The sequence below is a fragment of the Columba livia genome, chromosome 2 (genome assembly GCF_036013475.1).
Source record: "Columba livia isolate bColLiv1 breed racing homer chromosome 2, bColLiv1.pat.W.v2, whole genome shotgun sequence".
Taxonomy (NCBI): Eukaryota; Metazoa; Chordata; class Aves; order Columbiformes; family Columbidae; genus Columba; species Columba livia.
The window spans coordinates 161,429,042-161,455,306 of NC_088603.1; the positions used below are offsets into that span (position 1 = coordinate 161,429,042).

Genomic DNA, 26,265 nt, shown 5'->3' on the forward strand with positions numbered 1-26,265 from the left:
TCTCTCCAAGGCAGGGATGTCCTTGCCCTACAACATCCTCTCAAATCACACAACCAGCTCCGTGTGTGTGCAGATTGACTTACAGTTGAACGGCCCGACTGCTTCTTGTGACGGGCAGCAGAAGCTTCTTTACTACGAGGACCTGTCTTCTGCTGCAAAGGGCGAAAAGGTTTGGAGGACGTTTGGTTCAGAAGACAGAGAGGATTTCACTCATGCTGGAAGAGGCAGATCAAGTGCAGGAAGCCAAATCCACATGCAGGAAAAATCACTGAGCAACAAAAAACAGCCTCACACCAACTACACACCAAACGAAGCTGGCACTGTGAACTCTGCCACCTTCCTGTTAAACATCTTGTTACCAAGACTCTTAATCCAAGAGTAAAGACACAACACCTACAGAGAAGTGGGACAATGCGAATCTCATTGAGGTTCAACAAGGCCAAGCGCAAGGTCCCGCACATGGGTTGGGGCAACCCCTTGTATCAATCCAGGCTGGGGATGGATGGATGGATGGAGAGCAGCCCTGTGGAGAAGGACCTGAGGGTTCTGGTGGATGAAAGATTGGACATGACCCGGCAACATGTGCTCACAGCCCAGAAAATCAATCATGTCCTGGGCTGCACCCAGAGCAGCGTGAGCAGCAGGTGAAGGGGTGATCCTGCCCCTGTGCCCCCATGTCCTGAGCCCCCTGAGCTCTGCGTCCAGCTCTGGGGTCCCAGCACCAGCCAGACATGGAGCTGTTGGAGTGGGACAGAGGAGGGACATGGGAATGGGCCAAGGGCTGAACAGCTCTGGGGAGAAAGGCTGAGAGAGCTGGGGGTTCAGCCTGGGGAGGAGAAGCTCCGGGGAGACCTTAGTGCGGCCTTTCAATAATTAAAAGGGGCTGACAAGACGGGGACAGACTTTTGAGCAAGGCCTGTTGTGACAGGACAAGAGGTGATGATTTTAAAGTAAAAGAGGGAAGATTCAGGCCAGATATAAAGAAGAAATTTGTTACAATGAGGGTAATAAAACGCTGGCCCAGGTTGGTCAGAGAGGCGGTGGATGAACCATCCCTGAGACATCCCAGGCCAGGCTGGACGGGGCTCTGAGCAACCTGAGCTGGTGAAGATGTCCCTGCTCATGGCAGGGGTGGCACCTTCAAATGTCCCTTCCAAGACAAACCATTCCATGATTCTACAATAAAGCAACACACGCCGGTCTGCACTGACAACATGATGAGACTCCCATGGGTTTCCATGCTCACACACACACACTGCAAGTCATGGTGGGCTCATCCCAGAGGGCTAGGCCTAGCTTTGTACTCCAAGGACCAAATTAAACCTCAGATCAACTTATTGCCTGACCCGTTCCTGCTCCAGTTACACCACCAGGGCCAAAGTCTAAGTTAGGTCAGCGAAAAGTGAATTCTGGCAGTGGCCACATCCATCCCCACCAATTGAAATGACACTTTTGGTTCTGAGTCGTGATCAAACTCAGGAGCTGTGTCACCTGCAAAGAGACACAAAGAGACTCAGTCTGAAGCCCTTAGTCCCGTTTCCAAGCCAAACACTGAGGCATTTCTGCAGGTTTTGCCCAACCGACCGGCTGTCCTGGGCACGACCGTGGATGTTTAAGACCCTGTAAGAATATTTTGTGCTGCAGATCAGCCTGGTTTTAAACCAGGCTCCCAGGTTTAGCACATTTGCCACAGAAACCAGCTGCGCCTCCACACTTCTCTGCCCTGTTAGTAATGGCCCCTCAAAGATGAGGAATTTAAATTGAAGCAGCACCTTTATGCTTGTCAGCACAGAACAGGTTCCCCCCAAAAAGTCATGTACAGCTTGGCATGATGCCTCCAGTTTAAGAACAACCTGCCAGCCTTGTGTGGTTGTGTCGTTTGGGAAGTTTGAGGAGAAAATCATGGTCATTTTCCACAAAAAAAAGGCTGTAGCGACAGCTTGCAAGAGTGAGATGAGAGGATTTTTAAACCTTCTGCTCTGCTCCAAGCTGTTCTCAACAGGAAGAATGTAAACGGGATGTAAATTTTGAGCACCAAATCCTTTTATTTTCACCCTTTCCTTTGCCGGTTTTATATTGATACTGCGGGTGAGATGATGTTAAGGTTGTAAATTCCAATAATGAAGCCCAAAGAGCCGGAATTCTCAGTGGGGCATTTAAATACATGTCCGTGCATCAGTGTGCGGGGATACGGACAGCACAGATATCGCGGCGACCTCCGGATTTCTCACCCGTCTCTGCCAAAATGGCAAATTTCATTAACAGCCTGGGTGCACTGAGAGCTTAAAACGCCACCAAATTCAGTATCGTGCACCTGGATGAAGAGATTCAGCGTATTACATACGCTAAACTAATCCTAAACCAGCATTCGTGTCCTAAACCAGCATTCGCGTGCTGTATTTTCCTGTTTAAAAAGGGAGGTTTACAGCATGAAGGGCACAGCAAAGCATTTAAATCAACAACCCCAGGGTAGAATGAGCCTGAGCAAGAAGAAAGAGGCTCAAGCAAAATAAGAGAGATTAAGGGTCATCACAAACCGGTCCAGCCATCCTAGAAACTGTGTAAAACCTGGTCTAAGCTATAGTTTTGTGCTAAACCCACATTGGTGATACGCTGAGCGCAACCTACTTCAAAATAGAAACACTCAGCAAGCCTGGAACCGCACCAAGGACCGCATATAAATCCAATTATACAAACTAATTAAAACTCTGGGACTTTCTTGCTTATGAAGGGTAGATAACAGAGTTTAGCCTCAGTTTCAATGTCTGACCATCGCTATAGTTTGAGCCTCTAAAACATACATTAAACACCAGAGATAATACTGACTGAGGAAGAAAAACTTAGCAAAAGTTCTTTTTGGATAAAGCTACGAGCGCTCTTCGAGCTCCCTGATACACCAAGGGAAGAGATTTTGATCTCTACTTGTCCAGATTGCTACAAATAAATGTGTCTGGACAACCAGAGGTTCCCCGTGGATTTCTGCATGACACAAAGGGGCAAGACGGACACCCCTCAACGTGGCCCAGGACTTGTCCAGACTTGTCCCTCTTTTTGCAATCACCACTTTCCCCCCTAGACTTTCCTCTACTCCGGGAGCTATAAAAAGCTCACCTAAAACAGCACAGGTAGGGAATACCAGCTCAGCCTCACCGAGGGAATACCAGTCTTATTTAGGGGGTCCTACCAGTCTCATTTAGGGGGTCCTACCAGTCTCACCGAAGGGAACACCAGCTCGGCCTTACCAAGGGAATACCAGCCTACCAGTCTCACCGAAGGGAACACCAGCTCGGCCTTACCAAGGGAATACCAGCACCCTGAGGACCCTCACTCTGAACCAGCCATCAGAGGATGCCGCGTTCCTGACCCCAGCATCCTCGCCGTGGAACACCGAGGCCACACATCACTGTACAAGTCCTGTCATCCACATTGTGGGGCTGTAAGAGACTGGATCCCTCACTTTTCTTTCTTCCTTTTATCTCTGCTCTTTCCTTCTCTCCTTTATTCTATACCCCCATTTCTTTGTCTCTCCTTCCGTGTATATATTACTCTCTTCTCTCTCCCTTATACCTTAGTTTTCCTTCCCTCTCTACCACTCTCTTTCCCCCCTTCCCTTTTGAACATATAAGGATAACACCATCTTTAAGCTCTGCTGTTGATTTCTGGTTAAATTTCATATTATAGCTACTGATGGTTGCCAATATATCACTCATAGTAGGATTTTTGCTGTTAATGTGTTGATAAGTTCTGTTATACTTTTGCCAAGTCACCATTCACTGTAACCAATATTCCAACACATACTTTTAGTAAGACTCACAATTGAATTGGACCCTGGAGGTGATTGCGTGTCATTCACTTCACATAACCGCGCAGAATTAACCCAGAGTTAACTCACACCTGGTCTCATCTGTTGAGTCAGGGCGCGTGTCGCATCTAGAGTTAACTCATCCCTCATCCCATCTGTTGGGATGGGACAGCTACAGGTGTGACGTGCAGGTTCTTCCAGTCTAGAGCTCACAAATCACTCGGCTTCACTCAAAATTAAATCTATTTTCAATATGCAAAGATACAACACCCTTCCCTGGCTGCGGTACCGCACATGTTAACACCTTTATGTTAGCGATCGAGCAGGTGTGGACTGGAAAAATGCTTCAAAGCAGAGATGACCATGCGAAGCGGGATGAAAGGTATGTGCAAACAAATGTTTCCAGCATCAGAGCTTAGTATCCTCCTTTGGGAGGTACAAACCATTGCCTCAAACCCTTCTAACGCTCATTCATATATTTCAGAATATCATCCAGCTGAAAATCAGCCATTGGGTGAAATTCCCAGCATCTTCCCATCTTCCAAGAGCCAATTTTTCACTCGCAACATCTTTAGGCTCCTGACAATAATGTTCAGGTGGAAGGGAAGACTAAATCCTGACTATAAAAAACACACTTCACTATTATTCTGCACATCACAGAGCATAAATTTGGCTTTCTGAAACACAGAATCAGAAAATGAATCCCAGAATGTCAGGGGTTGGAAGGGATCTCGAAAACTCATCCAGTCCAATCCCCCCGCTAGAACAGGACCACCCAGATGAGGTTACACAGGAAGGTGTCCAGGGGGTTGGAATGTCTGCACAGAAGGAGACTCCACAACCCCCTGGGCAGCCTGGGCCAGGCTCTGCCACCCTCACCCCAACAAGTTGCTTCTCCTCTTGCAGTGGAACCTCCTGTGTTCCAGTTTTCACCCATTGCCCCTTGTCCTGTCCCTGGTTGTCACCAGAAGAGCCTGGCTCCATCCTCCTGACACTGCCCCTTTCCATCTTGATCCCCAGGAATGAGTCCCCCCTCAGTGTCCTCTTGTCCAGCTCCAGAGCCCCAGCTCCCTCAGCCTTTCCTCACACGGGAGATGCTCCACTCCCTTCAGCATCTTGGTGGCTGCGCTGGACTCTCTCCAGCAGTTCCCTGTCCTGCTGGAACTGAGGGGCCACAACTGGACACAATATTCCAGGTGTGGTCTCCCCAGGGCACAGCAGAGGGGCAGGAGAACCTCTCTGACCTACTGACCACCCCCTTCTAAACCACCCCAGGTCCCATTGGCTTCCTGGCCACAAGGGCCCAGTGCTGGCTCATGGTCACCCTGCTGTCCCCAGGACCCCCAGGTCCCTTTCCCCTACACTGCTCTCTAATAGCTCATTCCCCAACTTATACTGGAACATAAAAATAGAAGTTTAAGCATGTTCTAAAGTCAAACCTGCTTCACACCGCGACTGCCTGAGGTCAACGATGACCCTTCAGAAACACAAGCTACAAAATCTGATTTTTCAGACTCGTTTTTCCACAGCTCGACCTTTTTTAACACAGAGCGTTGTTTACGGCTTCAGGTTCCAGGGCAGAAATGTGACAACGTGTGGAAAAGCTGAAAAGATCAACTCTCCGGGGTATCATGTGAAGCACCACCAGTAAAATGGGATTTTAAAACAATAAGAAAGTCACTGTCGCTCTGCTTAATCAAGCAACTACACTCTTAGAGAGCAGCACAGCAGCTATACATTAAATATACCCTGACAGTTTTGGGTCCATAATGCTTTTTCCTATTTTTGGTTTCGTTTTAATACTACTAAGATGTTTTAATATTACTAAGATGTCTCAACTTTCCATTGACTTCCATGCTGCATTTGGGACCAGCAAATCCAACCAAAGCCAAATGAATCCTTTAATTAAACCTTCGGCTCCTTTCTGCTTGTGTTAAGGAGGAATATGAAAGGCTCGATTCGCTGTTATTCTACTGATCTAGAGAGAAAACGAGGGTGTTAAATACCCCAAAATAAGGAGTTATGAGGCCAAATCTATATAAAGGATGGAAAATATTGCAGGTATATATTAGTCCCACCGCCAAGGTAAGAAATTAAGACACAAGGGCTGTATTCTGGGATTTTTCATTACCTATAAACGAGTCCACTTATTAATTTAAGATCTCAGCTTCCTCTTAAAAATCATAAGAGTTTATAGAGTGCTGGCTGTACATATCAGCACAAAAACTTCTCCAGAAATGATGTTACTGAGCTTTTAAAGATGGTCCAGACTTACAGGTAGTAGCCAAGCTGAATTTCCTACATGCAGCAGATGCAAAACACCATTTTTTTGCACATACCCTGCCCGAAATTGAAACAAGATAGATAAGGTGGCAGCCCAATGTATCCCATGAGATGCACACACTCAGTGCTTTGCTACTCAGCGAGGTTATTTTAACAATAACTTGTTAGATAAGATGCGGGCGAACGTTCCACCAGGATAAAAACAAAGAAAAGAAACGCACAGTCGAAGGATTTTAACCCAAATGCGGTTAGTTTTAAGAAGTTTAGCAAGCGGGTAAGCAGCATGCAACTCTCTGGTAGTGATGGGATGGAGCTACGCTGGTTGTACATGGCGCCGCATGGCGCCTTCGTTTTCTCCTCTGGCTTAATAAAAAAATCAGAAGGCACAGAATCTATGGGTGGTTGGGGTGGAATTGTGTGAGATGCGCCACAGCTAAAAATGGTTGCGGGTAACCAGCTGGTGAGAGAGCTCAGGTACTCACTCCGGCCAGCGATTTCTGGATATTCTCCCTGGCTCTGGCAATGTCGCGGAGGATGGTGCTGGCTCCGTTCTCCTGCAAACAGCGCAGAAAGAACCAAGTTTTGTTTGTTTTTTAAATAGGAAACATGGGAAAACTGGGAAGTTAAAAAGAGGGTAAGAACAGGGAGGGTTCCTTCTACTGATTCAGCACAATTAGCTGCCAGGGGGATTGGATTTAAATCAAGCAGCAGCGACCGCAATCCCTGGTCACATCGGGCCATGTGTCCAGAAGATCATCCAGTCAAGAGCTTTTAAATTCTCTATTATTACCCTCAACAGCTGCCAGTAAAGCAGAGGGTTGGAGTCGCTTTGAGATCTATCGTTAGGCAGCTCTTTGTCGTATTAAGCGTCACAATTTTCAGGCAAGAACTGAGCCCTAACTCAAGTCTTTTATTCGGAGAGGTACAACATGGAGTGCAGCAGCACAAGCTTTTATTTCCCCCCCTCACACCTTAGTCTGGATTTAAAGATTCCCTTCCCGGGGCACAAATTCAAGTTTCCATGATCCATTGACTCCTTGTCTCTCCCAGGCTGCAACCCCACGAGCAAGATCTGAGCCACAAAACCGCCCCCAAGCCCAAAAATCCTGCGTCAAATAGACCAGAGATGAGCAACAGCTTGGACACATCAGTCTCCATGTGCCCAGGTATGTGTGGATATCACTACCAGGTTGCAGGAAGGTTTGAAGGAGCATGGATCTATTTTTCTTAGCAGAAAAGCAGCTGATAAGCTCACCCGGAGCCCTCACACCACCTCTCAAAGGCAGAAATTCACTGAAAGCTCCTTTCGTGGCATGAAATATTTTGTTTTTCTAAGAGCACTGCAGAGATTGGCGCTTTAAAACCGACTTCAAGCGCTTATCTAAAGCTTTGGATATTTATTTACGCCCGTAGCCCGGGTGCTTTGCCACCTCTAGTCAAGATTTGCAGGAGGAAGAGAGAGAAAACGTGCCCAGAAACTAATACTTAAGCAAAAAGCTTCCCCTTAAACCCTTGCAAGACAGGCATATAAAACTCTAAGCTGCTTTCTACACACCCAACTAAGTGCATAAGCAGTTAACAGCTCTTTACGTAGCAGGAAGAGGTTATGATAGCTCTGTACTTTTAAATAATCATAATTTCGGGGTAATATTTAAGCTTGAGCTACTTCAGCTCAGGTTTGCTGCAGGAGCACGCAAAGAGAGGAACTTAATTCCCGGGCTCTTTGGAGCCGTAGGGCTGCTCTTTAAACACCAAACAGCTCGTTTATATCAAATCAAACCCTCGGTAACTGTTCCCAAACACCTCCATCCATGGGAAACTGATGGAACGGCTTCTTCCCTGGTTGAATTGGGAAAAGGTCAATTCTTCAAGCAGCTCTTGGGGCTTCAGGGCTCAAATTGTGCCTCTAAATCACAGGAAATATTTGTGCAGCAGCCTCAGAAAAATAACTATATATATATATATATATGTATATATAGCATATAACCGGTCCTCTTGTTACAAGGGTGTGTGACCACCCAGTACATCGGTTGTATGGAAAAAAATCCCTTGTAGTCTACAAAAAATGTCTTTTCTAAAGGCAAGATGGCTTGTAACTCAGGGTACAGCTGCAGACAAGACTCACACATGGAAATGGCAGCAACCAGAGTGCGAATAACCCAAAAGTGAACGTGCGTCGTGTCCTTTCACCTGCTCTGAACTGGTTTTTAAAGCTCCAGCCCTCTGCTAAACCCTTGAGAACGAGCGTTACCTGCTGCTGCGAGGAGCCCCCGACGGGCCCGTTCATCTGCTCGTAGTATCTTCGCTCGGCATCGTCGTACTTGTATTTGTCAAACCAGATCTTCTCGGACAAAAAGTGGTCGACTGCCATTTTTCTGCAGAAAGGGGAAAAAAGATAAAGGCAAAGTGAGTATCTAGAAGCACTTAAGGCCGGCAGCTGGCAACGGGCTTGTCAGAAAAGTGGGTTTTGCTGTGCTTGTAGGTCTCTGCTTGGCGGTTTTCCCTCTGATGGAAAGGTTTAAGTAAACAGGATCGTATTAAGAAAGCAGGACAGTCTATAATCACCCGCCTGACTGTGTGGCCTGACCCGCATTTAGTGACAGAGCAAGTGGGGACGGAACAAATCAGCTCATTTGTACCTTTTTCCACGAGCTTTCAGAGCACGATTTTGTAGATCATGGGAATCACTGAATGAATCCCATGAGCAGGGACATCTTAACCCAGCTCAGGTTGCTCAGAGCCCTATCCAACCTGACCCTGAATATCTCCAGGGATGGGGCATCCACCACCTCTCCGGGCAACCTGGTCCAGTGTTTCACCACCCTCAGCATCACAAATTTCCTCTTCATGTCTAAAATCCGCTGCTAAGAAAGATTCCTTGTCTATACGAATCAAAAAGGGAACCATCCTTCTAATTTTTAAGGCTCCTGGCCACGGTGAAACGAAAAAACGAAGGATACGCAGCTCCACGTGGCAACGTGACCATCACCTCTTGACGCGTTTCAGTCTTTCTTGAACGCGATTCGACCAAATTGACACCAACTGTTGGGTATCTTAGGCTCATGTCTCAACACGGTCATCGAATCCTCTTGCAAGGAACAACCCAAAACAGACCACCCAACATCAACCAGCCTCCGTGAATCCATATATTCAATTTACAACAGGCCTTTTGGAAGCTGCTGCATCTGTTTAGAAATTAAAACCATCCACAACGCAACACTTGGAAGGGACAGACACCTGTCACTGCAGGAGGAACAGCGTAAAATATCCTCACACCACTGTCAAATGGTTTTTCTTCATGCAGCAGCTTCCAAAGGTTGTTTAATTTCTTCATTTCAAGGCAAACGATGGAGCTCTTGCAATGCTAAGATGACATTCCCTTATTTCAAGCCAAGGGATGGTGACATTGATTTGTGGTGGCGATAATGGGGACAAAACATCACGATGAAACCACAACACTACCAGGTTCTACCACACAACAATTAATAGAAACTCCCAAAGCCTTTCCTAAAAATAACACAGTAACACATTTCCACAGATGCCAAGAGATGAGTCTTCTATAAAACCAAAAGAAACCAGAGGCCACCACAACGTGCAGGTTCTCAACAATGAAGCCCATCCCACCACTCAACCCTCCAAGAGCTGCCAACCAGGATTATTAACGGAGAATCCCAATTCCAGCCAAATTTCCACCACATATTTTACAAAGACACATGAACTTTCTTGGGGAAAGGTAAAAGGCACCACCGAATTCCTTCCAACTAAAGAAAATTACCCCAAATCAGACACGGTGTGCTCTAAAACTTCTCTGTAACTCCCTGTTATCATTAGACATAAAGATCTTAAAACTCTCCAACAAATCCTAAGATTTGGATCGAAATCCTAAGATAAGGATCGAAAGTATCAGAAATAGGGACCGATGCTACAAGGGCCTTTGTAATATATTGTCCCCAACAACATCGGTCACTGCAAAATAACATTTAAACACCAGCCTTGGGACAGGCTCCCAGACTTCAGTGTTGAGCCGGTCATATATAAAAGCACATTTTTTTAATATAGAAAGCACAGAATCATGCAGGACTTCAAAAGAAGCCTTTAAATGTTTGTCTGTGAACTGATTCATAACGACGAAGGTCACATATGATTTGAGAACACACATCAAACGAGCTGTAACCCAGCAAGTCCTGTGCCTAAAATTGTATTTCACCATCATCCCCAAGTTTCCTTCGAGCTGGATGCTCAGACGTGGTCACGTTGGAACTCGATGACCAACCCACCCGCTCTGCAGAATTGGGGATGACGCTTCTCTGAAGGACCCTGTGGCATTTTAACAGAAATACACAGCAAAATCACCATTTAAAAACCTCTTAAAATCCAACACGGCCCCCTCTGCCACTTTTAATGTCTCACTTTTGTTTTGCTTTGCACAGCCCCAGGCTCCCAACCACATAAAGACAGGGACAAACCTCAGCTCACTTACCAGCCCTAACTTTAAATGCTTAACCTTAACTATTTTTCGCCACTAGCATTCATCTGGAGAAGGAGGGGTTCCTGAAGGAGGTTTCCCCCCGTTATCCTGCCCACAAACAGGCTCAGCATCTCCCTACGCTCTCTCCAAAGGACGCTCGTCTTCCGCACATGCAAATTCTTCCAGCTCAATCCCGACCCGGCCGCGTTGCACACGCGTTACCCCAAAAAATAAACTCCTCCTACTTCGTTTCTGGTGCAGAAGAACCAGCAGCTGGTCGGGAGGGTTTTATTACTGTGGATTCCTCCACCTCCGTACTCTCTCCCGCTCTCGCCGTCTTCAGAGCCTCAGCTGCGTAGTATCGCGACTCGGCCCTGTCGTACGTCAGTTTATTAAGCCACACGGTTTCGCTGCCCTCGTGCAGAAAAAAGCTGGTAGGCGGAGGTTGCTCAGCGTCGTTAGGAAATAAACAGGTGGCAGCCGTATCCACGTGTTCATCGGCCGTTTCTTTTCCAACACTGAGGTTCTCCTTGTCCTCGTTCTTTGACGCTTCAGGGCTGGCGCGTTGCTGCTGGGTGGTTGTACCCGAGGGGTGACCGTCAAACATGTTCTCATAGAAACTCTTCTCAGCATCGTCATAAAGAGGTTTCTCCAACCAAACCTCTGACACGAGAGCCTGAAAGGTGGAAACCTGCGGCTTACCGTTTACCGTAGGGTGTACAGAGCCAGGCAAACCAGGAACGGAGGAAGAAGAATCGTCGCCGATGTCTCTCGGCGTAGCAGGAGTGGGCAGGGCCGTCACGTAGCCCTCATCCGGCGTCCTCAGCGCGACACCGCCGGCGTTCGGCCACATGGACGGGATGCTGAGGGCGTTCGGGGGAACGAAGAAGTGAGTTTTTTCGAGGAACATCTCCTCGGCTTTATCAAAGTCCAACTTGTTGACCCAGACGTCCTGAATGACGTGGTGACAGGCGGACAGGCTCCCGTGGGAGCAGGACGGCGCTGCTGGAAGGATCCTCAGCTGAGGAACGTCTTGAAAAGCTTTCAACCCGGCCGCTAATGGCAACACCTGAGCCATCAGCGCATCCTTGGGCACCTCCTGGTGCTGCAAATCCACTAATTTCTGCCTGTAGACGCTCTCGGCACGATCGTAAAGCGGTTTTTCAAACCACACGTTGTCGGCGGACAAACCGGCCAGAATTAAGTCCAACTTGGCCGCGCTTTTGGGTTTCGGGGAACGTTTCCGTTTCCTTTGCTTCTTGCCGTTCTTGGCTTTCTTCGAGTCCCCCTTGAATTCGCTTTCGACGGAGTCGTCATTGGAGACGCCGTTGACGGCGTCGACCTCCTGGGGCTCCTCGGCGGCCGCTGTCGCTTCCTTTTCGTGCCGCGGTCGCTCCGCTTCGTCATATTTATCCTGGTCTAACCAAACCTTTTCTACCGGGCAGGGAGGTTTCCTCGTCCTCATCCTCCAAAAAGCGGCAGCATTAATTAAAAGATAAGCACAACAATGTAGTGGCGGCAAAACTCAACAAAACAAGGGCATGCAGCAGGTTTGAGCAGTTTCTTAACGCAAGAGCATCAAAAGCCGCCGCACCGCTATTATTTGCGCTCAGTTCCGTTTTGCCGTCGGTAGAAATTTGGATTTAAAGGAATTAAACTGTCTGAATAAGTCGAAATAAGCTCCCTCCTCAAATACTTCTAACAAGAATTCTATGTGTTGCTATTTAAACATAAAGGGCTTTAAATTCTGCTTTAAGACAACCGGTAGGGAGAAACAACCCAACAAGGTTTTGCTCAAATACCTGTTAACGTATAAAATACTCTTCTGATTTTAGATTAGTCTTTAATTACTTGTTTTGGGAAGACGGGCTAAAGACGCCCCAATTTTTGAGTAGTTTTAGAGGTCGTCGCTTTGTGTTTTGCTACTAAATGGCCAGCAGAGGGAGCTGAATAATTACATGTCTATTTTAGTTTAAAACCCCAATAAGTGACAATTTATAATTGATCAAGAGGTGAAGAACACACGATTGAGTTTATAAATGAATAATTTCTTTTAAAAATCCGATATTGAAATGAAAAATATCGCACCTGCTTCGTGGTTTGGATTTTCCAATAGAAATAGAGATAAGCAGCTCTTAGGGGATGGATGTTATTGGAAACGGTGTAGGAAATGCTTTTAGAATTATGGAATTTAATGTACTGCTCAGGTATTTAATGAGTAGATAATGAACGAGCTGCAAGGCACTTTGTGGTCGGTTTTTAAGAAATACATTTTAATTTTAAAATTTAAATTGAATTTTAAAATTTTCAATTGACATTTTCATTGCAACGTTTCAAATTTACATTTCGGAATGTATTTTCTTTTAAAATTTAATTTTCCAAATTTCTTTTTATGTGTTAAAATTTTTGTTTCAATTTTAATTTTTTAGAATTTTCATTTCAGCTTTTAAATTTCTTTTTAATTGTTAGAATTTTCATTTCAGCTTTTAAATTTCTTTTTAATTGTTAGAATTTTCATTTCAGCTTTTAAATTTCTTTTTAATTGTTAGAATTTTCATTTCAGCTTTTAAATTTCTTTTTAATTGTTAGAATTTTCATTTCAGCTTTTAAATTTCTTTTTAATTGTTAGAATTTTCATTTCAGCTTTTAAATTTCTTTTTAATTGTTAGAATTTTCATTTCAGCTTTTAAATTTCTTTTTATTTTTTTTAGAATTTTCATTTCAGCTTTTAAATTTCTTTTAAATTTTTTTTAGAATTTTCATTTCAGCTTTTAAATTTCATTTTAAATTTTTTTTAGAATTTTCATTTCAGCTTTTAAATTTCATTTTATTTTTTTAGAATTTTCATTTCAGCTTTTAAATTTCTTCTTAATTTTTTAGAATTTTCATTTCAGCTTTTAAATTTCATTTTAATTTTTTTTAGAATTTTCATTTCAGCTTTTAAATTTCATTTTAATTTTTTTAGAATTTTCATTTCAGCTTTTAAATTTCCTTCTAATTTTTAGAATTTTCATTTCAGCTTTTAAATTTAATTTCTAGAATTTAAATTTCAACTTTAAAATTTCTTTAATTTTTGAATTTTAATTTCAACTTCAAATTTTCTTTCAGTTTTAAAATCTAAATTTGTTTTAAAATTTAAATGCAAATTTTGAATTGTATTTGTTTAAATTTAAACCTTACATTTTCTTTCTCATTTCTAAAATCTTCATTTCAATTTTAGAATTACTTTTAATTTTTAAATTTCAATGTCAATTTTAAACTTTAAATTTTCATTTTAATTTGTAAAAATTTCGATTTTAATATTTTTAATTTAAATTTGAAATTTAAAATGTTTAAAATAGGACATTAACTACCTGCGAGGCAGCTCTACCCACTGATAATGTAAAGCTTTAGAGCTGCAAATTCACCCATGACAGGTTACAAATTAAAGTTCCCATATGGCTGAAATATTTATAACCTTATATGTTCATTTATATTCATTAATTATTATGTAATAATGAACTGCGCAATTGTCATAATAAGGGACAGGAGTTGGACTGGATCCTTGTGGGTCCCTCCCAACTCAGGATATTCCATAATTAATTTTAAATACTATATTTTAATTATAAAAATATCAAAATTGCGACTTATTTTGAAGCTTCTTCTTTTACTTCATCCTTTTTTCTTGTATTTTTACACCAGTTACAAAGCAACAAAACAATTCTTACTACAGACAAGGAAAGATATGGGATCAGATACACGAACAAGCTAAGGTGGCGGACAAATAATTTTAGATATTTTTATATTAAGCAACATCCCCCTTAATAAAATATATATAGGAAGCATCAATTTAAATTGAATTTTTGGAGGGTAATTATCATAAATGACGCAAAATGCACAATTAAAACTGCATAAGCAAGAGAATAGGGAGCTGGTTGAGGTCATTGCTGGACTGCTCTCCATCACCTTAGTCAAGTCTTGGGGAACAGGAGAGGTGCCTGAGGACTGCGGGAAAGCAAACGTCACTCCAGTCTTCAAAACGGGCAAGAAGGAGGACCCGGGTCACTATAGACCGGTCAGCCTCACCTCCACCCATGGGAAACCAATGGAACGACTTCTCCCTGGTGCCATCTCAAGGCATATCAGGGATAAAAGGGTCATTAGGGGCGGTCAACATGGCTTCACCAAGGGGAAGTCGTGCTTGACCAACCTCATTGACTTCTATGAGGACATAACAAGAGGATGGATGATGGCAGAGCGGTGACGTGATCTCCCTTGACTTGAGTCAGGCATTTGACACAGTTTCCCACAGCATCCTCACAGCTGAACTGAGGGAGTGCGGTCTGGATGAGCGGGGAGTGAGGTGACTGTGAACTGGCTGAAGGGAAGAAGCCAGAGAGTTGTGGTCAATAAGGTGGAGTCCAGTTGAGGCCTGGATCTAGTGCAGTGCCTCAGGGGGCAGTGCTGGGGCCGGTATTATTCAATATAATAATCAATTATTTGGATGAGGGAATAGAGTGACTGTCAGCAAGTTTGTTGATGACATGAAGCTGGGAGCAGTGGGTGACACTGGAAGCTGTGCTGCCATCCAGAGACCTGGACAGGCTGGAGAGTTGGGTGGGGAGAAATCTAATGAAATAGAACAAGGGCAAGTGTAGAGTCTTGAATCTGGGCAGGAACAACCCCAGGTTCCAGTATAAGTTGGGGAATGACCTGTTAGAGAGCAGCGTAGGGGAAAGGGACCTGGGGGTGCTGGGGACAGCAGGGTGACCATGAGCCAGCACTGGGCCCTTGTGGCCAGGAAGCCAATGGTACCTGGGGTGGGTTAGAAGGGGGTGGTCAGTAGGTCAGAGAGGTTCTCCTGCCCCTCTGCTCTGCCCTGGGGAGACCACACCTGGAATATTGTGTCCAGCTGTGGCCCCTCAGTTCCAGCAGGACAGGGAACTGCTGGAGAGAGTCCAGCGCAGCCACCAAGATGCTGAAGGGAGTGGAGCATCTCCCGTGTGAGGAAAGGCTGAGGGAGCTGGGGCTCTGGAGCTGGACAAGAGGAGACTGAGGGGGGACTCATTCCTGGGGATCAAGATGGAAAGGGGCAGTGTGAGGAGGATGGAGCCAGGCTCTTCGGGTGACAACCAGGGACAGGACAAGGGGCAATGGGTGCAAACTGGAACACAGGAGGTTCCACTTAAATATGAGAAGCAACTTGTTGGGGTGAGGGTGGCAGAGCCTGGCCCAGGCTGCCCAGGGGGTTGTGGAGTCTCCTTCTGTGCAGACATTCCAACCCGCCTGGACACCTTCCTGTGTAACCTCATCTGGGTGTTCCTGCTCCATGGGGGGATTGCACTGGATGAGCTTTCCAGGCCCCTTCCAGTCCCTGACACTTTGTGTTTTGTTTCTGGTTTTTCGTGGTTTGTATTTTGTTTTACTTGTTTTTTTTGTGGGTTTGTTTGGTTCAGTTTTTGTTTTATTGCATTGCTGGAGTTTGTTACTTGTTAGGGGTTTTTTCTCTAGTTTTTTCATGGGGTTTTTGTTGAGTTTTTGTTTTGTTTCTGGGCTTTGTTTGCTCGTTTCTGGGATTTTTTCCTAATTTTTTTGTTTGGTTGAGTTTTTTTGCTTTCTGTTTTTTGCGGATTTTTATGTTTAGTCCGTTTTACGTTTCGTTGGTTTCCTGGTTTGTTTCTGATTTTGTGTAGATTTTTTGCTTTGGTCCTTTCTTTTTCTTTCTGGTTTTGGTGAGTTTGGTCAGTTGGGGTTTTGTTTCTGTTTCTTTGTGGGGTTTTTTTGTTTGTTTCTGATTTTTTGGTGAGTTTTTTTGGTTGTTTAGTTTTTGTTTGTTGTTTTGAGGGGTTTTTTTAGTGTTGTTTTTTGTGTGGTTGGGATTTTTGTTATGCTGTTGGGTTTTGCTTCTAATTGTTTCTAGTTATAGGTGATTCTCCTCAAGCCCTCAAACAGCTTCAAGCACCCAAGTTTCAACCTCTACATTGCTCTTGAGACCAAAGAACATTATCAAGGACTCAAATGATCATGAGGTTCCCTCAAATCAAAGAACCATCTCAAATCAAAGCAAGACAAAGCCAAATTTAACAAATAAACCCATAAAAATACACTTATTTCCAGCAGAAATCGGAACAAAATCTGCACCAAGACGCCTTCAATCAGTCCCTATATTTCAAATTTACCATAAAGTACAAAGAGCACTTAGCTAGAATACTTACTTTTTTAGCTCCTACGAGAGCATTAAGAAAAAAAGTATAATGTTAGAGAATATTTCAAGTGTTACAGATGCAGCAGCTGGTCAGGAAGGGCACAGAATGACAAAGGTCCAATGTATTAACATACAGTTAATTTCCCCCGTCCGTAATATATATAATTCAACTTACAGCTGGTTAACTCCACAACGACGTTACCAACACCACAGGCGACCAGGTCCTTTCCATTTTAACTAAAAAGCAGTATAAATACAAATATCCCAAACTCAGCCTAATTATCTTGCAGGAAAAGGATCGATACGACACGTGAAAATTTATGGTGGAATTTCAGATTTACGCAGAACTTCAACTATATAACCTGACAAGACATCTCATGTTCACCAAACTACATATATTTCTATATGCATATATTTTTGCAAGGAAATAACACAAACCCCCAAAATGAAGAGACCACAAATGCTCCCTGGGGCTCACAGGAATTTCAAGTGTTTTCACAAAGATTATTACCAGGGAAAAATCTTCACAAAGGGAATTTACCCCCAATATAATTATCTGAAAACAAGTCGCCATGAGGGGCCAAAACTTTAGTTCTGTTATGATAAAGACCAGATTACCAACGAAATAAATTTACAAACACAAGTAAAAATTGAAAACAATAGTCATTTCTACTCCGTGTTCATAAGATTTCCCAGAGGAATGTGGCAAAAGGCAAATATAAGGATTTTAATGACACAAACCATGACAAAGCTGCCAAGTAACACTTCTCGGAAGTGAAGCAGTTTCTTCATTTAAAGAGCATTTTTTTAGCACAAAGCTAAATTAATAAGCTGAGACAGAGGCAGCAAACTATAACAAGTGTTTAAGAAACACAAATCTGTGAGTGAAGAATCTATCAGATAGGGACTTGAACACAAGCCCTATGGGGAGAGGCTGAGGGAGCTGGGCTTGTTTAGTCTGGAGAAGAGGAGGCTTAGAGCTGAGCTCAGCACTCTCTAGAACTACCTGAAGGGCAGTTCTAGCCAGGTGGGGATTGGTCTGTTCTCCCAGGCATCAGCAATAGGACAAGGGGCCATGGGCTTCAACTCTGCCAGGGGAAATTTAGGCTGGAGATTAAAGCAATTCTTTGCAGAGTGGTCAGGCATTGGAATGGCTGCCCAGGGAGGTGCTGGACTCACCGGCCCTGGAGGTTTTTAAACTGAGATTGGACATGGCACTTAGTGCCATGATCTGGTCAATGGACTGGAGTTGGACCAAGGGTTGGACTGGATGATCTCTGAGGTCTTTTCCAACCCAGTTGATTCTGTGATTCTGTGTGATTTTACAGAGCATGAAGCCACTGGAAAGACAAACGCTATTATTATCTTATTAATCTTCATTATTTATTATAATTAACAAAAAAAAAAATCACAGGTGAATGCTTAGGCCTCCCATGGACTGTTAAAGAGGCCTTACAATAAACTTAAACATTTTTTAATCAGAGCTACTGCTTCAGAGCTTTGGGTTTGGTCTTGTCACCACGTCCTGGGTATTTCAAGCCAGAAAAATATCTGCGCTGCAGGGAAACGCATCAAGTTAAAAATAAAGGTCTCTATTGTCGTTCCCTAAATCCAAAATAAGCTACGGACTCCAGCTATTTGGCTGCATTATCCCTATTTTTTTTTTTAAGTCAGTAAAACAAAAGCGTACAACACATTCCCCTAAGGCTGTAGCCAAAAAAAGTTAACTCTATTTATCGGTTTAATGAAAGCCTCTCTTTGTCTCGCGTCCACAAAAAAGTCGCATTTCTCCTCAATTGAGCGGCCTATAAAATAAATGTGGTTTTTCGGGGGGGTTGTTCAGGTTATAAATAAGTGTCTTGAGATGTGTGAGAGCAGAAAATCTCGGTTGTCACTGATTTCTGGAGGGATGTGACGGCTGCAAGGGAAGGTTACGAGCAGGGTTCAACTCCGTTTTTAAGGGAAAAAGTCAAAAATGGGCATCAGGGGACACAGGATGATAAAGACACAGGGCATTTTGCTGCGGTTTGACCCCCAAAAAACAGCCCATGGACACAGCCCCAAAAGTTAGACAGGAAAACCCTGATTTCTGCAGGGCCATGCAGTGATTAAATCAACACCGGTTGCTCTTCCGCCAGCACCGATGGGACAGATTTATCCCAAATCCCCTATTTGCTTACACGCCTTGGCTGATTTTGACCAGGCCAATGTTGTCATATATTTATTTTCAGTGCTCCTGTCCCATCATATCACACCAAAGCTCCTGAACACTCATCCCAGCAGCAGCCAGAAAAATAAACACCACGAAACCAAGAAAAGGGCTCGATGTCAGAGACAGAGCAGATAGAAGAGCAATTAGGCCCATAGGCACCTTTACAGCCATTTGAGCTGTGCCACACTCAAATCATCTGCACTGCAAATGCCTTTCGAGCCAAATGCATCTTTTCTTCTCCAAAATTGCCACAGTCCTGCACAAATCCAGAGCCGTTTTTCAGCCAGCTGGACACAGCAGCCCCACACCTACCTGTTCTACAGCAAAGACACCAAACCTTTACCACCTCCTGCTTTGTTCTTTTTTGGTGATTTGGAGTTAAAAGAATGGAGGTTGGTTGCACACCGAGAGGATCTGACGGCCTCTCGCAGCCAAAAGGAGCAAATCCAGCCCCTCCTCGGCGCTGGCACCAACTTAACACAAGTAGATAAAGCCAAATAAAATATTAACGCTTGTGTCATGTTGCTATTTTGCTGGTTTAGCTCCCTAAACTGGCTCTCCCCCAACTCATAAGCAGCAGGACGCAGAGGAGAGGGATCAGTGTTGCTGTAACACGAAGCTCCGTGCGAACCTTTAGCCAGGGAAATGACGACAACTCCCAGCCTCCATCCCCTAAAAACACACGAGTCTTTGCTTCAAGCCGCTGATTGCTAACGAAGAAATAATCAAGGACGTGGGAAATCAGCACTAGGGAGAAACAGAAGCCACTTTCCCAAGAAAAAGTAGTTGAAAATAAAACAGCTTGGGTGAAAAGGAAACAAAAAAGGCATACCTGCAAGGTCAGGGAGAAAGAGGACACACCTAGAAAAGGAGAGGAAAGAATTACAGCTTTATAGCCAAGGAAAAGCATTTTCTCCTCCACACTGGGCGCGACAGGACTGCGGACATCAGATTACAATCAATTCCAAAGCAACGATCTAGACGTGAAAGAACAAAACCCATATTGATCTCGGTGAACACCAAGAGGGGACAAATGAGAGAGGAGCAGCCCCAGCAACTTTAGCTCTCGCTGTAATTCTTTATAACCCCCCCAAGAGCACGTTAGTGGCCTCGGCACAACCGCTCCTCCCCAAATATAGTTATGAAGCTGATACCTCCTGTGTGAGCTGTTGGAACAAAAAACAAAACCAAAAAGGACGGGGGTGCCAGCAGCTTTGTCAAGGTTATGGAGGGGTTTGAAACACCAGGGGCTCCCCAAAACTCCCCTCCCAGGGCAGGAACGGCCTGATCCCCAAATGGATGAAGCTCTAAGTAGCAGAGACATCCCCAAAACCAGCACCCCAAAAGAGAGAGAATCTTCCCCCATGTCCCAAAAGAGAGGACAAGTTTAGGGCATTGACACACACTGTAAATAGGTGATCTTGTGCCCACCTACCTAAGGGAAGGAACCCCAGAGAGAGGGAACCCCAAAACCCCCCTTTCTCTAGGCCTGTGAGGGGAAAAGGCACCCCCCCCACATCCTTATTCAATGAGTGAGGAGAAAAGAGACCTCACACAGAATGGGGGGGTCCCAAAACTCCCTTCCCAGACTTAATAACATCAAAACAACTTTAGAGATTGTGGGGGCCATCACCCCATTATCATCTGGGAATTTGAGGGGGGAAAGTAACCCCAAAGAGCAATGGCACCCTAAGGTCTCTCAGACAGGAGATCATCAGGGACCCCATAAATAATTGGGGTGTAGGGGGGAACCAACCCCACATCCAAGGATGTGAAGAGGAAAGGATGACACAGGCAATGAGGGAATCCCACGATTTTCCTTCACTAAGACGGTAAGAAGAGACACGCACAGAAATGAGGGTCCCCCCAAAACTTCCCGCCACTGCGAGGGAAGGAGCCCCATAAATATCCCCAAAATACCCCCCCAAAAAAGACCTTAAAGATAACAGTGGGGTAATTATTCTTTCCTGGGGACTGTGAAGGGAGAAAGGGACGTGATGAGCCCCCACAACCCCCCTCCTGGCTCCTGAGAGGGAAAGAACCCACAGATCATGAGGGGCTCCCAGGCCCGGGTATGGGATGAAGGACGCTCTCTCAAAGAAACAAGGGACCCTCAAAACTCCCATCACCGAGGTCCGGGGATGGGACGAAGGGCCACACGAACGGGATGAAGAGCCCCGGGGGACAGTGAGGGGAGCGGGACTCACCGGCAGCGCTGGGCCCGGCCAGGCCTCGGGCGGCTCCGCTCCGCTCGGCCTCCACCAGGCAAAAGGAGACGACCCACCGAGCGCGGGGGCTTGTGGGAGCGGCGTGGACCACACGCGCTGCGGGCGGGGGGGGGGGAAGAGGACGGTGGCGCGTAGAGACAACGCGGCGCTCTCAGCGCGCGGGCCTCGTTCCCCCCCACTTCCCCACGGTGGATCAGCCCTGAAGGGCGGGGTGAAGCAGGGAGGTGGGAAGCCAAGGGGCGCGCTCTCCCCCCCTTTTCTCCCAAAGTGGTACAACCCAACAGCGCTGGCGGAGCCGTGGGGAAGAGTCCACCAGAAAAAACGGGGGGAGAGGAGCGGCCCTCTTTAAACACTACGGGGGTGCGCATGCGCGCTGCGCGCCGCCCCGCCCTTACCGGCCGGCTCGGAGCCGGAGCGGAGACAAAGGCGCCGCCGCGCCCCCCCCCCCCATCCCCGCCCCCCCGGTTATAACGCGCCCCCCTCCCGGTACCGCGCCGGCCCATGGCTGCGGGGGCAGCTCCATGCCCGGGGGGCAAGCGGAGGCGGGTGGGGGGCCGGCCGGTATGGCGGGAGGGCGGCGGGGCAGCGGCGCGGCAGCCGGGGGGGTGTCGGTGAAGATGGCGCTTCGCCGCGCCTACTCCATCAAGGACAAGCTCCAGGCCATCGAGAGGGTGAAGAAGGGCGAGCGGCAGGCGTCGGTGTGCCGGGCTTTCGGGGTGCCGGGGGGGACGCTGCGGGGCTGGCTGAAGGACGAGGCGAAGCTGCGGTGGTTCCTGGAGCAGCTCGGGGGGGAGGTGGGAACCCAACGCAAGAAGATGCGCTTGGCCAACGAGGAGGAGATTGACCGCGCCGTCTACGACTGGTTCCTCGCCCTCCGCCAGCACGGCGTCCCCCTCTCCGGGCCCCTCATCCAGGCGCAAGCCGAAGCCTTCGCCCGGCAGATCTACGGTCCCGAATGTACCTTCAAGGCCAGTCATGGCTGGTTTTGGCGCTGGCAGAAGCGCCACGGCATCTCCAGCCAACGCATCTACGGCGAGGGCGGCCTCCCCGCCGAGCCCGAGCGGGCTCCCGAGGCCGCGCCGGCCGCTGACGCCGGCGGCTACGGCGATGAGCAGATCTACAACGCCAACGTCACCGGGCTCTACTGGAAGCTGCTGCCGGGTACGGCGGCGCGGCGGCGGCCGGCTCCCCGCCACCGGGTCACCGTGCTGCTGGCCGCCAACTTGACGGGTTCTCACAAGCTCAAGCCGCTGGTGGTCGGCGGCTTTCGCGATCCCCCCAGCCTCCGCCATCACAACCAGGACAAATTCCCCGCTTGCTACCGGTACAGCCCCGAAGCCAGGTTGGGACCGGCGCTTCTCCGGGCTTGGTTCTTCGAGGATTTCGTGCCGGGTGTCAAACGTTACCTGCGCCGGAGCTGCTTGCAGCAAAAGGCTGTGTTGTTGCTCAGCTCCCCGCCACCCCCGTCCGGAACAAACCCCGAGGAATCCCCCCCATTACAAACACCCGACGGCTCCATCCGTGCCCTTTTCCTCTCCAAGGGCCCTACTGGGAGCGGCTCAGCGGGAGGTGGAGGCCGAATCCCGGCACCGCTGGAGCAGGGGGTGGTGTCGGCCTTCAAGCAGCTCTACAAGCGGGAATTGCTGCGCTTGGCCGTGTCGTGCGTGGCAGGCGGCTCCGGCGGCCCCGTGGACTTTGTGCGCTCCTTCCTCCTCAAGGACATGTTGTACCTGGCCGGCCTCTCCTGGGACCTCATCCCCGCCGGCTCCATTGAGAAGTGCTGGCTGCTGGGGCTCCGTGCAGCCTTTGAGCCCCAGCCTGGTGAGGAAGAGCACGGAGACCCCCCACGTGGGGAGGAAGGCGGCGGCGACGGCAAAATCTTTAGCGACTTGACCCACTTGGCCGCCTTGGCCTACAAGCGCTTGGCTCCCGAGGAGGTGGCCAAGTGGTTGCACTTGGACGATGTCGCCCCGGGTACAGAGGATGATGATGGGGACGAGGATGCTGAGGAGGAGGAGGATGAGGAGGAGGCCGCCGGTGGAGATGGGGGCGGCAGGAGGGGTGGGGAAGGAGGGAACGGTTTGCTGCCGACGGCCCGGGAAGCCATCAAAGGGCTGGAGACGGCGCTGCGCTGGCTGGAGGGTCAGGACCCCCGGCAAGTGGGGCCGCTGAAGCTGGTGCAGCTCCGCTCCCTCATCAGCATGGCCCAGCGGCTGCACCGCGCCGGCAGCCCCCGTTCCTAAGGAGGAACATCCTCATCCCGTGACATCTCTGCAACCAACCACCCCGCTTGGGGTGCACGATACGGGGTTGGGGACACCCCAGTTGTCCCAGGGAGGTGCCAGCTCCTCTCATTGCCAGGGCTCAGTAGGCCCGAACCCCCCTGTGTTACTATTGGGGGTTACAATTTAGGGCTAACGGGATTTTTTGGGCGATGACCACCCCGTTTGTTGTGTATTTGAGGGTTTTTCCTCACTCTCGGTGTATTTAGGAGGTGCTATTTTTTAAAACCCATGAGACTGAGCTGGGGTGGTCCCCCCACCTTGATCACTGGTACCACTAGAATTGGGTGGGTGCCCCCCATGCTGCCCAGACCCCCCAAATCCTGTGGGGAGAAGGGGTGAAGGAGGGACCTGCTTGGCATCACCACGAGGAGTCGGGACGATGGGGCAAGTTAAATTAAGCAATTCCCCACATTTTGAGGTGGGCACAGCTGTGCCTGGACAGGCTGCTGTAAGGTAAATGTTCTGCTGGTGACACCCTTCCCACTGCTAAAACTGAGTTCTGTTAAACCGGGGAGGTTTGGGGCTGCTTTAAGGCAACTTTCTTCATGCACTGGATAGGGACGGGGACACTTGAAGCTGCAGCTCTCTGGAGAATGTCACCTCTGTCATTCCCAGCCCCACAACGTGAACACTCAGAGACCACAGGTTCCATCGTCTGAGCATCCTCACAAAGCCAAAGGCTCTGCGGATGAGGGTTGAGGTGACCCTAAGCAGGTTTGGGGGTGGCTGGGGCTGGAGGACACATCTGATGGTGCAGAGGATGCAGCTGTTGCCGTGACGTCCATCGCGAGTTGAGACGGACGCACCAGCACCCCCTTGAAATACTGGGGGCATCAGATGGGAATTTAGCAGCTCGTGACCTGATTTGGATTAAATTTAACCTGTTGAGCCGATTATTGAAAGGAGGAAAGAAAACACAACAACAACTCATCGGTGCTGCCGTGCCCCGTGTCAGCGGGCAGGGTGGGTGTTTTTACTTTGTGGGGTCTTTGTCTCATAACTGCAGAGTTTATGAAAATTAAATGGGTTTTTATTCCCACTTCGGGGTTGTCGTCTATAAATGGTCACACAGAGCCATCCCAGTGGGCGTAACAGGGACCCCTGTGCCATTGTGTCCTCTCGGTGGTGTCTTCTCCATCACGTTCCATGACTGTTTGACACAGCAGGGCCGGGCAGACACCCGAGTCGCTGTGACTGCTCCCCAAATTAACTTTTTACCTTTATTAGTAGGGTTAACTTGCTGGTAAACGAGGCTTCCACAGAATCACAGAATCCCAGGATGTCAGGGGTTGGAAGGGACCTCAAAGCTCATCCAGTGCAATCCCCCCATGGAGCAGGAACACCCAGATGAGGTTACACAGGAAGGTGTCCAGGGGGTTGGAATGTCTGCACAGAAGGAGACTCCACAACCTCCCTGGGCAGCCTGGGCCAGGCTCTGCCACCCTCACCCCAACAAGTTGCTTCTCCTCTTGCAGTGGAACCTCTTGTATTTCAGTTTGAACCCATTACCCCTTGTCTTACCATGGGTTGTCACCGAGAAGAGCCTGGCTCCATCCTCCTGACAGTCCCCCTTTATATATCTGTGAACATGAATGAGTCACCCCTCAGTGTCCTCTTGCCCAGCTCCAGAGCCCCAGCTCCCTCAGCCTTTCCTCACACGGGAGATGCTCCACTCCCTCCAGCATCTTGGTGGCTGCGCTGGACTCTCTCCAGCAGTTCCCTGTCCTGCTGGAACTGAGGGGCCACAACTGGACACAATATTCCAGATGTAATTCCAGGGAATTTCGGGAGGAGCAAGGAAAAAGAAACACACAAAAAGTCAAATTTGGAGCTGAGGTTCGTCCTTTCAGCTCATGAAACTCCTGCAGAACCAATGTCAAGAAAAGCTTTTGATTAGGGAAGAAATGCTCATTTTTTTCCCCAAAAAAAACCAATCAACCCCAATTTCTGCTGCTGGGCTGCTGCCACATTCACATCCAGAACGCTGCGTGGTGTCTCACCCATTTCGCACTTCTCCCTCCGCTTTGGTTTCCTCATTATTTGTGTTCAGAGCTTGACGCTGCCACGCTTGACTGCAGACTTCCATCCACCAATGGGATGTAATCATGTAAAACAACGTTTCTACTTATTTTTATAATTTTTGCACCCAAAAAAACCCTACGAAAACATTTTTAGAGCTTGGGATGTGGCTCACTTCAAGTGGTCATTTGTGATTTAAAGGAGTCTTCAATTTGACAAAGACGTTGTGAAGCTCAGCAGAAGGTACCAGGCTGGAGATTTTCACCTCTTGGACAGTCAACCAAACTGGTTTGGGAGGTGAGAACATCCGATCATTGAATGGTTTGGGTTGGAAGGGACATTTGAAGGTCATCCAGTGCCACCCCTGCCATGAGCAGGGACATCTTCAGCAGCTCAGGTTGCTCAGAGCCCCGTCCAGCCTGGCCTGGGATGTCTCCAGGGATGGTTCATCCACCACCTCTCTCTGAACCTGGGCCAGGCTCTCACCACCCTCAGGGCCAACAATTTCTTCCTCATGTCTGGCCTGAATCTCCTCTCCTTTAGTTTAAAACCATCACCCCTTGTCCTGTCGCAACAGGCCCTGCTCAGAAGTCTGTCCCCATCATTCTTATGGACCCTTTTAAGTACAGAAAGGCCGTACTAAATTCTTCCCAGAGCTTCTGTTCTCCAGGCTGAACCCCCAGCTCCCTCAGCCTTTCTCCCCAGAGCTGTTCGGCTCTTGGCCCATTCCCATGTCCCTCCTCTGTCCCGCTCCAACAGCTCCATGTCTGGCTGGTGCTGGGAC

The 26,265-nt window shown here is 47.6% G+C and overlaps 2 protein-coding genes across 9 annotated transcripts in view; one reads left to right on the top strand and one right to left on the bottom strand.

Moving 5' to 3' along the window:
• The window catches only part of EEF1D (eukaryotic translation elongation factor 1 delta), a 28,981-nt gene extending 7,436 nt beyond the window's left edge, over positions 1–21,545 (bottom strand). The window contains exons 1-4 of one of the 8 annotated variants that reach the window (XM_065054621.1): positions 21,157–21,293; positions 19,782–19,810; positions 8,337–8,460; positions 6,568–6,639 (exon numbers count right to left, since the gene is read on the bottom strand). In XM_065054621.1, the coding sequence (XP_064910693.1) occupies positions 6,568–6,639; positions 8,337–8,456 (192 nt within the window). In that variant the 5' untranslated portion in view covers positions 8,457–8,460; positions 19,782–19,810; positions 21,157–21,293. Of the gene's footprint in view, positions 1–83; positions 153–6,567; positions 6,640–8,336; positions 8,461–10,798; positions 12,034–16,747; positions 16,819–19,781; positions 19,927–21,156 lie in introns of those variants that run through there. The other 7 variants (XM_065054622.1, XM_021290097.2, XM_065054620.1 and 4 more) reach the window with 7 other exon arrangements.
• A 5-nt stretch (positions 21,546–21,550) lies between these two features.
• TIGD5 (tigger transposable element derived 5) lies at positions 21,551–24,501 on the top strand. The gene has a single exon (XM_065054625.1). It carries the CDS (start codon positions 21,699–21,701, stop codon positions 23,418–23,420), a length of 1,722 nt encoding a protein of 573 aa, XP_064910697.1. The 5' UTR covers positions 21,551–21,698; the 3' UTR covers positions 23,421–24,501.
• Positions 24,502–26,265: the final 1,764 nt, after the last annotated feature.

Bases quoted from the DNA above. Each gene is read 5' to 3' on its own strand.
- TIGD5 (XM_065054625.1), top strand. From the start codon at position 21,699: ATGCCCGGGGGGCAAGCGGAGGCGGGTGGGGGGCCGGCCGGTATGGCG.